The sequence below is a fragment of the Amphiura filiformis genome, unplaced genomic scaffold (genome assembly GCF_039555335.1).
Source record: "Amphiura filiformis unplaced genomic scaffold, Afil_fr2py scaffold_473, whole genome shotgun sequence".
Lineage (NCBI taxonomy): Eukaryota > Metazoa > Echinodermata > Ophiuroidea > Amphilepidida > Amphiuridae > Amphiura > Amphiura filiformis.
Genome location: NW_027305937.1, coordinates 1 through 15,844, shown reverse-complemented (window position 1 = coordinate 15,844; position 15,844 = coordinate 1). Strand labels below are relative to the sequence as shown.

Genomic DNA, 15,844 nt, shown 5'->3' with positions numbered 1-15,844 from the left:
CTGGGATACTCAATCAGTTTAAAAACACAATTAATGATCTGCTCCTTGAGGCCCAGTTCATTGATTTAATCTTTCTTTGTAATGTATTTCATATGTATATTTGTCTGTTTTTATTATGGAAATACATAAATGAACCTTGGTTATTGTATAATAAGACCTACAGCATACTATATGTCACTTTACTTGATCAGCTCAAGCTGTTTTTTACAGTCAGCCAGGATCCCATTTCCATTATTGTTTTAGTTTTGACTTAATGTATAATAGTGTAATCTTAAGGATACAATACAGCATCACAATGTTCACAGTGGTATCTTCACTCCCAATAGCTTTACACAGCATATTCAACTCCTGCAAAGGTGAGAGTGTACAAATAATTTTTAATCTGCAAATAAATAAAGGGGTACAGTTTTTTTTGAACATGACCCCATATAGCCAAAGTGAGGGTACATGTAGAAAATGAAGGTAACCAACATATGTGCAGGGATGTTTTCTTTAATTTGAGATATTAGTCATCACAGCAAATAAAAGATGCGGAAATTACCCTAAAAACTGATGGAAGATACAGATTTACCCTGGCATGCCCATTGATTTGTACATGAGTGCACGCTTGCATGACAATAACCTTACTCAACGACAAGCACACACATGGTGAGTGAATCTGTACCTTTCATTAGTTTTCATTTTATACCTTGGTGATCATTTGCCATGAATGTGGTTACCTTGATATTCAAAGTCTACCCTCACTTTGGTTGTGGAGTTACCAAGTTACATGTTCATCACTACTGTTCCCCATATGGAACTACAGATATTCAGAAAAAAGACAAACCTAACCAAAATGGAAGATACATACACATGCATGTGAAAGGAATAAAACCATCATATAATGTATCTGTCACTTGTATGACATACATGTAGTATACGACCCCCAGGAAAGGCGCGTCATGGGCCGGATAGTCAAGAAAGCCACTGGTCCGTCACAACATAAATCCATATAGGTGCGTCAATGTCAGTTGTTTTACCTGGGTGCGTCAAATGTCCGTCATCAGAGGCTTTACTCTAGCTTTCAAAAGCAACATTTCAAAACTTGAAAATATTTTCTTTGTCAGCAGAAAAAAATCATTTTTCAAACGGTAATATCTAGCGATCCATACCACTGATCATTGTGGGATAAATATAAAATGGCACCCTATAGTTCGTAAAGATTCAGAAATTGACCTTTCAGCATGCATCGTAACCCTGAAATAGCCAATTTCATTCACAAAACTACATGCTCTTTTCCCGATCATCGTTTCAATCGCAATTCCTCCAAACTTGAAGCACGGAATGATGGCGTGCGTTGGGTGGCTTAAGCTGTGCTGACTGGATCGCGCCGGTTTGAAGAGGGTTTTCATGACCTTTTCCGACGTCCTGTTGGTATATTTAATATGTGAATGAGCTCCTTTGTTCTTCAGTTTGTACACACACAATGGAACAAGTTCACTTGAGTTGTACTTTCATATCCCGGCGTGCATCATAATAAAGACAGTCATTTCCACGAAATGGTACTTCACTTACTAATTTATTGGTGCATCAATTTTACACAATGGCAAGTCACATTTGGTGATGCAATGTGTGTCTTGACATATATATACATGATGGTCATTCCCATGGGTCATTGTGCATCTAGACTGGCCCCCAGTCTCGGTTCAGTTTCATCTCTGGATAATGTAACAATAAATAATTACATAATGCCCTATGAAAAAAATGCCAAAGTCCTGTAACCCCACTTATTTTCTTCAATGCCAAAAACCCATTCCTCTTCATCCACAAATCGACGCCACTGATTCCACACACAGTCAACCATGCAGCAATATAGAAATATACTTGTATTATAATTGAACGCGAAAGTTCATTGAGCGCTGATTCCTTGACTGGTCCAATCTGTTAGAGATCTCCCTTCCAAATAATCGTTCAACGAAGCACGGTTATTCCGATGTCAATTATGAAAGCCCCGCCCCAGTTTCAATTCAAATATGGTAGCACAAAGCTATGCGGCGGGATGCGACGTAAGATCGGATGGGACACTTGTCAACAACTGAGAGGTATTGAGCTCAACTGGCACACGTCTGATAGACCCATGGTACGCGCAATAATAAAAGGCAACCACTCGACTCGGATTTAGGCCTATTGACCATATTGCGTATATTATCGTGTGCGGTTTGCAAATGTTTGCACATTATTTAGCTGGGGAAGACTCTTCAAATATCCCCGCGCTGCCAAGCTGCGTTGATTGGTCGGATACAATATCGTTGTTTTAGTCGCTACACAAACGTTAATGTGGTGAAAACATGGACGTGGTATATAGAAAGATTGCGTGACCCCATATCTGTAAAAGTGAACTCCCACAAAATGCTGGGAACTGGAAGGCAAAATGTAATCTACATTACCAGTCGTTCTCCATGGACCCGAGGGAGGGTCTATTGTGCATCATACAAGTGACAGGTGCATAATAAGGGGTATAACAATGAGGTCAGATCTCCATCACATGTCAGATTTTAGGAGAAGCCTGAGTAAATCAACTGTCATTAGAGCCAGAAATGCACATCAAACTAATGCGTCTCTGGCTTGTCCATACATGCAACTTACAACCATTAAATGTACGCCTTGACCCAATTTTGAACAAAATTTTTTTTACTGTTAACAACCATGAATATTACCTTTTGAGGGGGTTGCAGTAACTAAGATTGTAAAGATTATGAATTAATGAGAATGGTTGGCATCTACATGCAGGTAGTTTGTAATGGTTGCAACTGCTTAGGTGCTAGGATTCCACCTATCCAGGTTACTCTCAATATTAAAATAAGCTCAGTTTAGGCTTTGCTTTTTGTATTTTTGTTTGCTCATTTACCATATTTGATAAGGCCAAAAAAAAAAAGGTTTTTTTTAAATCTTTAGTGCTCGTATTTGTAAAATCGCAAGATTTTACAATAAAGAAATTTTTTTTATTTCAAAAAAAAAAATTTTTATAGTTTTTTCCATAAAAAATCAGCGAAAATCAGACTTTTTTTCTCAAAATACCATGAAAAAAGTCGGACATAAAAAAAAAAAAAATCGCATTTCGCATTTGTTTTTAAATTTCTTGTGAGCTTTGAGACAAACCTTTTTTTTTTTTTTTGGCCTAACCTGAAACTTTTAACATTTTGTAGATACTAATGAATGTAAACATAGGAATCAAATTGAAGAACAAAATATGGGATCACATACTGAAAACAAAGAGTACAAAACATATTGGCTGCAGTTGCTATTTATTTCACCATGAAGGCAAGGATTTCATACATTATCAAAAATATATGAAATGGGCAAAAGAGTGACAAAAAGCAAGTGGATCAAGTTCTGCAGTATACAAATATTGACTGCTATGAGGGGCATGGTTAAAATTATAGGCACAAGGTGATCTCAAAACCAAGCTATGCCCCGAGGCGCACATAGCATGGTTTTGAGATCACCGCGGGCCTATAATTTTAACCATGACCTGAATAAAGCAGTCAATATTTGTTTTATATACCTCATTAATATAGATTTCTGTCATCTGATTAGTTAAAAGGCCTATTTTATTGTTCATAGGCCATGGTCAAATTTACAAAGAAAGTTTTTTGTTATGAACCGATTGCGTCACCGCAACTGGCAGGCAGCGCGGCGTGCGTAATGCGCACACGCCATCGCGCGCGTAGAGTTTGATCGGGACGCACATTGATGATGTGAAAATGACTATGCCGGGAATAGTCTTTTAAAAGACTATTGCCGGGAATAGTTCAGTTTTTATGCAATTCTTAAAAAGGAGGGCATAGCTAATTCAATGACTGCACTTTTAACCAATCAGATGACAGGAATCTATATATGAGGTATATAATAAGTAATATACAATGTTTTGAAGTGCTAGTACAGTGAACATTTGAACTAAGCAATGTTTGAGAATGTACCGTAAACCCAATTCTATTACTGATATTTTAGCTACCATTTATGAAGTTTTGTGCAAAATGATTTAATTAGTTGGGGAGAATCTTACCTTCTTCATTTATTGAAGAAAAACTGGCGAGATGTTTCACACATGTCACTTGATTACCATGTAAAGCTTGCTGAAAAATAACACACAAAAAAGTCACAATCCTGATAATTATAAAACTACACAGTATTATGACCCCTCTTACCATGTGTATCAATTATATTGATGTAGGTATCGAGTCTGTCAATATTCTCATACTTCCCCAATCGCCCACTCTCTCTATCTGTCTGACAGGTCTGTCTATTTCCCTATACCTGCCTGTCCATCTCCCTCTGACTTCATTAAGCATCCAGAGTCTTTCTGATAAAATATTCCCTGCAAGCACACAATATCTTTTTAAATCGTTTAACAAACATCTTTTAAAAAGTTATCAAATGTTTAAATAACTTAAAATGTCAGGTTATTAAAAGATTGATAACCCATTTGAAAACATTCTGCATATGAAAAATGTATTTTAAAATGTTGTCAAAATGTTATTGCAAAATGTATTTTGTTGGAAATATAACCTTTACATAAACATTTTCTGGCAACCTTTACATTTGCTATAGCACACACATCCTTCAACTGATTTTGACTTGGTCACAACCATCACTGACCATGACCATACTCGTCAGCAGGGTTCACAGTTTGCTCTCAAATAACCAGGTCCATTTTTTTATGCTGGATAAATATATAAATAGTATGCCGAATTTGGCACCCAAAACTTACTACAGGTGAGCCAAATTAATGGGTAAAAGATGACTTATAGCGATCGGCTGCCTTTTTCATGAAGAACTACATGTACAATAATACCTAACATGCGCTACTCTTATCATCTAATTATTTGATTATTTTGTTATATTTGCTCGGTTGGAAATTCAACTACCATCACCTGTAAATGACAATGTTGACATCAGTATTGTAACATAAAATTTGCATGATCCCAAAAAAATCTTACAAGTCAACCTCTTCTACAGTTCCTCTCGCTGATCAAATATCTCATGCATGAAATAGCGATGGGAATTGTGCCCACAGTGTGCATATGTTGCTTTAGTAATTGTATGTAATTTATGAATGAAAAGTTATTAAAACAATATGCTGAGAGCCGACTGAGCTGGGTTACCACACAATGACGACCTATGATGATATTTACCATTTCTTGAGGGAATTTTTTCCGGATCCAAGCACACCCTGCTGGACCCATTCAGGTTACATAATCTTACTTTTTGCAGGTCCAGTGAGTTCAGAGAGCGTCCTGGACGTGAAAAACTGTGAACCCTGAATGTCAGGTGAAACTTGTGGGGTTACAGGTCAACCAGGGGTAAGGGGTCAAAAATGTGATTTCAACTCAAAATGCTTCTTCTCCCACAACTTATGACAGCGAAGCCACTTGCATTGTTATTACTCATGGTCTATGAAATGTACAGATTTGGGGTCCAAGGTCAAGGGATCACTTCTGGTGTAAAACAAAATACCTTCAAAATGCTTCTTCGCCCACAAATTGGGTAAGACAGTGAGTCCACTTACACACATGCATTGCTATTACCTGTGTCTATGGAAGGTACACATATTTGAGGTCAAAAGGTAATTATGGGGCCACATCCGGTGTAAAACCCAAATACCTTCAAATATGTTTATTAGCCAAGAAAACCATAGCACAGTGACGGTATGTTCACACATGAATTGTTGTTACTCAGTGTATGTATGGTATTTTTTAAATTAGGGTTTAAAGGTCATTTATTCTGGTCTAAAACCAAAAACTGTTAACAATTTTTATTAACCAGGAAAAACATAGCAGTGTGACAGTATGTACACACATGAATTGTTATTACCAAATGTATATGCGGTATTTTTATTTGCGGTCAAAGGTTGTTAAGGGGTTCCAGTCTGAAACGCAATTCCTTCAAAATGCCTCTGGCACATAACATTGCAGAATGGTGCCAAATGCACACATGTAATTGACATTATAGCCAGTGTATAATCGGGCGTTTATAGATTTTGCTGTCAAAGGTCATTAAGAGATCTGACAAGTTGTGCATGGTGATTGACAGCTGCAGGGTGATGGTACAAAATGGCCACTTCCACAAATGATTACCTTGATGGCACCCAATATAATACACTGGGGAAACGGCGTTGTGGAGCAATTTAAATTATCTCTATATTTAAGATACGTATAAACCTTAAAATTGATAACCTGCCCAAAAGTGTCTCCTTTTGACATATGATTGCACCTCACATTTAAGCAAAAAGCTCACCTTCACTATGGTTTGTCTACTTCCTAGTTGCCAGGGTACACGATGAATAAATATTTGCTGTGCTTTGACACAAGCAAATGTTGCTATGCTTTCTGAGCCGACATCACAGACTGTATACCCCCATGTACGGTGCCCTCCACCACATTCTACTTCTATCAATCTCTCGCTTCTGGTAACACTCCACACTAAGAATTGATTCTACAACATAAACAATTAAGGATATCATTAAGCCTTATTATGCAACAAAAAAGATGGACCTTTCAAGAAGGGTCAAAAATCAATCAAATTTTGCCCAAAACATTGGCTCATTTTACATGCATTGTCAAAAAATAAATCCCCCAAATGCAAAATATGGGCGGTCAGGCCTATAGAACAGGTATTTTTTCCTGCAAAATATAGGTCCATAGGGCAAAAGGAATAAATTTGTGTTAAGGCCATAATGTGCAATTTGTTCGCACCTACATCCTCAATTTTCTTGAATTTCTACTTTTTTTCACAATTTGTCGGCTGTATTCCATAGTGGAGCATCGTGGGGGCACTGTGAATAAACAACTTTTCGAGAAAATTGGGTTTAAAGAAATGCCAATATAAAATTGTGTAAATCAGACATTCATTATATTTTGTAATTGATGTGATATATCTGTAGTAAACTAAACAGATTTTATAACTTTCAAAAGAAATAAAGACACATTATTTAATACTGGCAAAATGAAAACAGGTCCGATACGGCACTATGGAATGTAGCAAGGTGATACGCCATTATAACATTGGTACAGCTTGCTAGGTCAGATACGCCACTATAACATGCAATGTTTTTCATTTTAACAATAGTCGATTCGCCACTACAGAAAACATAAAATTTCACTTTGTAACAATACACCAAATTTAATTAATTAATTATTAATCAATTAGCTAATTTTGACTGCTGAGACTTAGCAAAATGAAAGAAAACATCATTAAAAACATGTGCCATATGTGCCAAAAATCACTAGATGCCACCACGGAATGAAGCCGGTGAATTGTAATACCCAATGATGTAGTTTCCTGTGAAAGACTAAGCCTGAAATACTTTAATTACAGTAAAATTATGAGTTTTTATAATCCAGTTTTATCCGCCAACACATTGATACACACTGTAGAAGATATAGATCAGGCCTGTGAGTGGGGTTTTAAAAAAAAGCGGAAAATTTACCCACCAAACTTCAAGTGTTCAATGCCATTCGTGCGAATGATTTTTAAATACTGTGGTATTTTATGCTATGGGTTATGTATTTTTTTAGTATTCATGTGCATGATGAGTGGACACTTCTGTGTTTGGGCTTCAAACCCATTCACTCATACTGAATTACTTGCTTTTGTAAGTTATAACAAGTGAGGGATTATCCACAAAAGACAAATCAGTCTCTTGAACAACACATCTGATGAAACAACATATTTTGAACATGCAATCATCGTTGTAAAAAACACTGGTCTTAGAATTGTCATCATATATCGTCCTCCACCCTCAAAAGTAAATGGCTTCAAAACCAGCCAATATTTAGAGGAATTTGAATGTTTCCTTGATGATGTGTGTCTTGTTCCTGCCAAAACTGTATTTCTGGGAGATTTCAACATCCATGTAGATCAGCCTACTAAACCGGAAGTCATCAGATTCTGTGATACCCTATCAGCACATGGATTACACCAGTATGTTCAAGAACCCACGCACATTAGTGGACATATTTTAGATTTTGTCATATCGCGCATTGAGGACAGATTGGTTTCTAATTGCTGTGTATTACCATCGTTAGGTTCCGATCATAAGATCGTTGATTGTGTTTTTGACTATGCTAAACCCATTCCTCAAAAATTGAAATCTACTGTAAGGAACTTTAAGAAAATGGGCAAATGTGTATTTTCTAGTGACTTAACTTTAGCAGTTGGTGGTATTGACTTTCGAGGTACTGTTGATGAGATGCTTGAGCAGCTTTTTGAATCGTCGATTACTTGTGTTCTTGATGCTCATGCACCTCCTCAGACACGTTCTCGAAGCTTGAGACCACGCTTTCCTTGGTACAATGAGGAAATTAATGATGCAAGGTGTAAGCGTCGTAAACTAGAACGTAAATGGCAAAAAATAAAACCAATGATAATCATGTTGCTTATAATAGACCAGTGCAATATTGTTAACAAACTCATTCAAACTGCAAAAGAGGTATATTACAATGATGAACTTGAATTTTCTGACTGTAAGAATATGTTTGGTATAATGAACAAACTGTTGAACAAAAATGTCAAATCTTTACCCAGTTGTGATTCAATGTCTGAACTGAGCAACTCCTTTGCTCAGTTTTTCATCAACAAGGTTGCTAATAAGACAAGAACTTGTCTCGGTTTCTGATAGAAATCATGATAATTGTGTTATTGACTCCAATGTAGTTATTGATGTTGAACAATTTGATACTTTCAAACCTGTGAGTGCAGAAGACATTGAAAAGACAGTTCTTGCTTCTTCTAATAAGTCATGTGTGTTAGACCCACTACCGATGTGGGTGTGTAAAGAGAATATCAAGATTATGTGTCAAGCTCTGGAGGTAGTTGTTAACAAATCTTTTTGTAGTGGTGAATTCCCTTCTAAGCTTCGCGAAGCAGTGGTATGCCCTGTTTTAAAGAAGTCCACCCTTGACAAAAATGTCTTGAACAATTATCGCCCTGTTTCCAACATAAGGTACTACTCAAAAATCATTGAGAAGATTGCTTCAGTTCAATTACAGGATCACCTTCACTCACATGGTCTTCAGGAGGAGTTCCAATCGGCGTATAGGGCGCAGCATAGCACGGAAACAGCATTGCTCCGTGTAAAAACTGACATCATGACGGATATGGATCGTGGCAATGCGGTGTTTGTGGTGCTACTGGATCTTTCAGCAGCCTTCGACACGGTGGATCACCAAATCCTGCTCGATCGTTTATCAACCACTTTTAACATAACTGGTATGGCGCTGAGGTGGATTAAATCTCACCTCAAGGGGCGTAGTTTTTGTGTTTCCATCGGTGGTGATCTCTCCGTGTCGGAGGAGGCTGAGGAATCCGGTGATGCTGCATGCACAGCATCGGGCAAGTATACTCGAATTTGGAGTACCTCAAGGATCGGTTCTCGGACCGCTGTTTTTGTGTTATATACCAACTATATTGGCGCAATCATTCGTCAGCATGGCATTGCCTATCACATTTATGCTGATGACATTCAGCTTTATCTGGCATTTGATCCAAAACTGATGGAGCTGCCGAATTAGCATTAGCCAAATTGTCGACATGTATTAAGGACATTTATGAGTGGATGACAATAAATATGCTCAAGCTCAACAATTCTAAAACTGAGTTTTTTGTTGCGGCATCCTCAAAAAAAAAAAAAAAGCTGCAAGATGTCTCTCTCAAAATTGATGATATAAATATCACCCCATCTTCTACAATCAAAAATTTGGGTGTAGTATTTGACCAAACTATGTCAATGAAGGACCATGTGAAATCTGTTGTTAAAACAGTTAACTTTCATTTGAGGAACATCTATAGAATCAGGAGATACATCACGGTTGAAAGCTGCCACCACCTGGTTGATTCGCTTATCCTATCCCGCCTGGATTATGCGAACTCGCTGTTGTTTGGAATTTCAGCTGAGGACAGAAAAAAAGCGGCAAGTACTGCAAAACAGGGCAGCTCGAGTCATTTTAGATGCCGGTTGCCTGTTAATGAGAGGGTTATCTTCAAAGTGCTGCTTTTGACCTTCAAAGGTATCAACAATCTCACACCTGGTTACCTGTCCTCGTTACTCATTCAGTACAAACGAAGCAGGGAAAATTTGCGCTCCAGTAGTAATTTTCAACTTCAAGTGTCTCGTACTCGACTGTCAATAGGGGACCACGCCTTCAATGTTGCTGCCCCACGCCTTTGGAACTTGCTCCCTCCATATCCGCCTTTCACCCTCAGTCAATATTTTCAAGAAATTTTTAAAAACTCACCTTTTTCCATCTCAATAATGTTTTTTTCCTTATATGCATCCTTTGTATTTGCCTACATTTACAGGGTCTATTGATGATTTATTGTGTTGCTTTTTAATAATTATTGTTGTACATGTAAATGATATATATTTTTGCTGTATAATTTTATATTATTGTGTTTTTAACCATGTTATTTGCTATTGTACAGCTGTGGTAATTTTTGATATAGCGCTCAATAAATGATGTGATATATATAAAAATATTATGTACTATTATTTCTGTATTTTGCAAGTAATTTGAATATATATTATTAAAATCTTCTTTCTAATGCAAATTGCACATTATTGCTATAAGGCCACTTATTTACTAGCAGGGTGCAGTTAAACCAGTTTGGTAATTAAGACTCTCTCTTGACACAGGGATTTCAAAGCCAAGCAGGTGTAACTCTGAGAACAAACTGCTGTACTTCTGTATTCACCCCAAATTATGATTAACTATATCAATACTGGCAATACATCAGTAACTTGTAAACAAGTCTGCGAATAACTAGTCCCTTGCTTTGCATACCGCATAATCGCTTTTCATCACATGAACAAATGGCTATATTATCATACAAACCGTGTGAAATCCCAGTATTTGCATTTCTTCATCTGATGGAAATACAATCCTCTCTAACCACTGGAATCCTTTGCTGACCTAAAAAGCAAATAATATAACATAAAAAAATCATGCATTTTACATTCAATGAAAAGAAATTGGAAAGTATTGCAATAGCTTAGCTATGTATCATTGGTTATTTGAAAGTGATGTACTGAATGCTCTAGACAGACAAGAAGTGGTTCTCATGGTCCTTCTTGATCTGTCTGCAGCATTTGATACAGTGGATCACAGTTTGCTACTTGATTGTCTGAAAATGATACTGGTGTGTCTGGTACTGTACTTTAAGCGTTTTGATAGTAATAGTTCTAGATGTAGTAGCATAAGCATTGATGTTTTTTCTGAACAGTCAAAATTAGTTTATATCATTGGACCAGTTCAATTTGTTATATATACACAACCACTGGGAGCTATTATTCGTAGTCACAATGTTTCTTTTCATTCATATGCTGATGTTACTCAGCTTTATGTATCATTTAATCCAAAGATAGCAGGTGCTGCTGAAACAGTACTTGTAAAACTTGAACAGTGCATCGCCGAAATAAAGGAATGGATGAATCAAAACAAACTCAAATGAACAATGATACAACTGAATATTTTATAGCCGGGTCATATCAAAGCCGTCAAAAGCTCCCTTAAGGGTGGTCTTAACCCTGGAATTATGGAAACTTTCGGGCTTCATAACTGCTAAATTATTAGTCTAAAGAATATAAAAGTATACATTTTTAGAATGGAAATGACTTGTTGAATTCATCTGTGAGGTCCAATTTGGGCCAAAATGCTCATTTTTGGAAAAAATCCCAAAAAACAGGTTTTTGGCCCAAATTTTTAGTGCAGAACGTAACAAAAAAAATTGTTTATTAAAAACCAAAAAAAATTTTTTTATTAATTTTAAAAAACTAGATAAAAATATCAAGGGACCTTTTTTTTTTTTTTATTTTTTTGAATTTTGACCAACTTTGAGAAATTTGCACCAAAAATGCTAAAAAAATGCAAAATTTTCAAAAAAATCATAAAAAAGCCTGATTTTCGCCCAAATTTCAAATATTTTTGGTGAAGTTGGTCAAAATTCACAATAAGGGTCGCCGACACCCATATTGAACCTAGACTGCTGCCCTCAGTCGTCAACCGTCTGAATTGACGACTGAGAAAACTATGTGGAAAAAAAGTGACGGATTTTGCAACAGGATTCCTGTGGCATAGAGCATGCGCAGTTGTGTCCAAATTGACCCTTTGACCGAGTTTGTTGTTTTTAGAAGTTCAGAGCGATCTTGTCACAGCGGCGCGGTACAGGGCGCCGCTAGTCAGTCGCTACACGGCGCACAACCAAAGTCGCATTGAATAGTTTTCAGAAGTCCGTCATGATAATTGGCTGTAAGATAATCAGTCGTCACTACGAAGCATATACACAGTACATGCGAAGTGTAGACGGCTGATTGGAATTAGTCTATATTGAACCATCGTGTAACATCCAAAACCCAGGAATAATTTTTGACTCAAATATGACAATGTGTAAACAAGTTAACAGTCTGGCATCATCTGGAAGCTATCAATTATGCAATATAAGAAATTGTTGTAAGTATAACTTGTTAAAATATTACAAATGTTTGAGTTCAATTATCAACACATACCTTAAAAGTATTGAGTAATTGGAGTTTTGCGATCCCTTCTTCATCTCTTTTCAATATATGTTGCCTATATGTGCCATCTCTGCCTGTACTATAGATCATTCCATCATGGAGACACACAGAGGTAACACCAGTCTTGCCATGTATACCAAAGAGAGAATGACAAGGGGGAAGTCTCTGTAAAGATAACACATGCATAATTGAATAACAGGATTATTGGACTGCTCAATGTCTGCATCAGTTCTACATGTACATAACTACATAATTTCATAACATTCAAAAACAACATTCTACCAAAATGTTATTTAAATGTTGACAAAATATTTTGCACCATATCTGGCAAAAATGTTTGCAAATATATTTTAGAAAAACATTTTGACATTTAAAAAATGTCTTTGTAGTGGTTTTTTTTATACAAGACATTTTAAAATCTTTTCATGACCTTTCTATAACCCAACATTTTAATGTTATTAAAAGCGTTTTCACCAAAACCCATGTAACCCATTTCGTCGTTAGGTCCTATGAGTCATGACTGACCCTTTGTGACCCTGTTGATGATGGTATTCCAGCAGCTTCTGTCTTGAGCCAGACGGTGGGCTGCACGAGAGAAAGGCCTGTTAATTGTTTAATTCCATCAGTCCATCTAAGCTTCTGTCTACCTCTTCTACGACTGCCAGTTTAAAACGATCTATTTTTTGGCACATGGAAGCATGGTCTCCAATTTGGTTTCTTACAAATTTGTTGGTCTTATGTTCTTTCCACGATATTCTCAGCATCTTCCGCCAGCACCACATTTCAAACGCCATGATCTTTTTCTTATCTGTCATTCCAACCGCCCATGTTTCACAGCCATACAAGGCAATCGGGAAAACCAGAGCATCCATAATATGAATCTTGGTAGCTTTGGAAATGCCTCTGTCTTTCCATATATCTGTCAATGCAATTGCCGATGATCTTGCCATGGCTAGGCGTCTTCTGATTTCCTGTGAACTGCCACTGCATTGTCTATAAGTGATCCCAGAAAGTTGAAAGTGTCAACTTGTTCCACATCTTCTCCGTTCACCTTCACTTGCTGATTTGTATCTCCTCCACAGATCATTATCTTTGTTTTCTTGACATTGAGATGCAGCCCAAATTCCTCACTGCTTGCTTTTACTCTGTCTATGAGGTCCTGAAGCTCATCTGATGACTTTGCAATAAGGGTGGTGTCGTCAGCGTATCTGAGGTTGTTTATCTTTCGTCCTCCGACGGACACCTGACCTGTAACACCAACAAATGCTCTCCTCATGATGTACTCTGCATATATGTTGAAAAGGTACGGTGACAGAATGCATCCTTGACGAACGCCTTGGCCAATAGTGAACCACTCACTGTCTCCACTCTCTGTTCTAACGGTGGCTTCTTGGTTGTAATATAATGAGCAGATCAGATTGGTCACATGCTCGGAGAACCCCATTTCTTTCATTATTCTCCATAGCTGCCTATGCCGCACACAATCAAAAGCCTTTGAGTAGTCAATGAAGCAAAGGTATAATGGTTGCTGGAATTCCCTATTTTCTCCATTAAATTCCTCAAATTGCCAATTTGGTTTCTTGTCCCTCTTCCTCTTCTAAAGCCAGCCTGCGTTGGTGGTAATTCATTCTCAAGATGATTTCTAATTCTCTCAGCAATGATATGGAGGAGGACTTTACTAGCATGTGAAATTAAAGGCGATGGTGCGGTTGTTAGCACATTCCTTGTGTCTCCCTTTAATGGTAAAGGTAGGAATACTGCCTTTTTCCAGTCCTCAGGCCATTCTTTACTGTGTCAAATCTTGTTACATAGCCTGTGAATTATTGCAACACCTTCCGCTTCACTCTCTTTCAACAGTTCTGCCTGGATGTTGTCAATTTCTGGTGATTTACCATTCTTGAGCCTGTTCAACCCATTTAAAATGATTTTAAAAAATCGGTTTTTTTTATGTGTTTGCTGGGTAGCAGCCTAAAAAGTGGCCTAAAAAACCCCACAACTTTGCTCAGTTATGATTTTTGTAGTTGTTTCAAGATTTTTTGCTTGCTGTAGTCTGGCCTTACTAACTTTCCGTCAATCTCCTCCCATAATACTAAAATTTCCATGTGCATGCTATTCTTTTGCTGTATTTACATTACGTCGTGCAAATATACAACTGATTTGTAAATGATCTGCACAAACACACATCTATAAATGTATTTTCTTACGAAGTTAAAAGCTGTGAACAAAGGTTGTTCAGTGATTGTATAACAATATCGCATTACGGGAGGAGCTGCGGCGACAAGGCGTCATATCCCATGTGTATGTTGTTTTATTTACCGTATATGTTTAGGGAAACAGCGCAGCGTGTATGAAAATGTTTTATTCGCGTTTATTCGCGTTTAAGCGCAGCGCATTTAGCGAATAATAGGAATTATACAACACACCAACCTGCAAACTTTGCCCTGTGGAATGTGAACCTCCCAATGTGTTACTGTCATAACTATAAACATGTAGTGAACCTCTTCTATCACCACACAAGATCCCCTCATCAGCTAGCACTGACACTGCAGTAGCCCAATGCTGACGAGCTGAGGGGAGGATGAACTTAGACCTTATTATGAGGTTAATGGTATCACATGAGTCAGTAGTTACTTTGTACCAATCCTGGAAAATAAAGAACCAATTTATATCAAAATCAAATTCATGTCAATTTAAATTTATCATGCATCGACTTATACTAGCATGGTACATTCATGTGTACATGTATGTTAGTAATTCTTTCCAAAAGTGAAATATACTAGAACATCTCACTTCTAAACTAGTCTTCAGAATAAAACAAATGTACAGACCACTTCTAAATTAAGTATTGCAAATGAGTTTCAAGAAATTACAAACTAAAGTATTTACAAGCTGTTACCTCAGATAACTTACCAAATGTCCACCTGGTCCTGATGCTAATAGATCTTCTGAACTAGCCCATATCACATTTAAAACTTTGCCTTGGAACACATGTTTTTCAGCTGCACTTGATTCAATATTATCTACAGGAAATAAATTAGATCTTAGAACTATTATCTGCTGAATAATAATAACACTATACTACTACTATTATCAATAATAATAATATGTCCCCAAAGAAATTAGACTTCCAGACTAAGAATTACCCAGTAGGCTAAATACTATGGTGAATCAGCCATATTTGATTGTCACTCATGAAGACCAAATTAGTGAACCTCTAGTATTAGATGGCAAAAGCCTAAAATCAAGCAATAATTTGGCATCTTTAAGCTTGACCATTATAAATGTTTGTGCATC

The 15,844-nt window shown here is 37.0% G+C and overlaps 1 protein-coding gene across 1 annotated transcript; it reads right to left on the bottom strand.

Annotated features, from left to right (window-relative positions):
* Positions 1-332: 332 nt before the first annotated feature.
* LOC140145610 (tRNA (34-2'-O)-methyltransferase regulator WDR6-like) lies at positions 333-15,570 on the bottom strand (the record flags this gene model as incomplete). Its single annotated transcript, XM_072167305.1, is given in 7 exon segments — positions 333-348; positions 4,046-4,115; positions 6,277-6,474; positions 10,872-10,949; positions 12,542-12,715; positions 14,978-15,193; positions 15,461-15,570. Coding segments are annotated over 7 exon segments (862 nt in total), but the record flags the coding sequence as incomplete, so codon positions are not given.
* Positions 15,571-15,844: the final 274 nt, after the last annotated feature.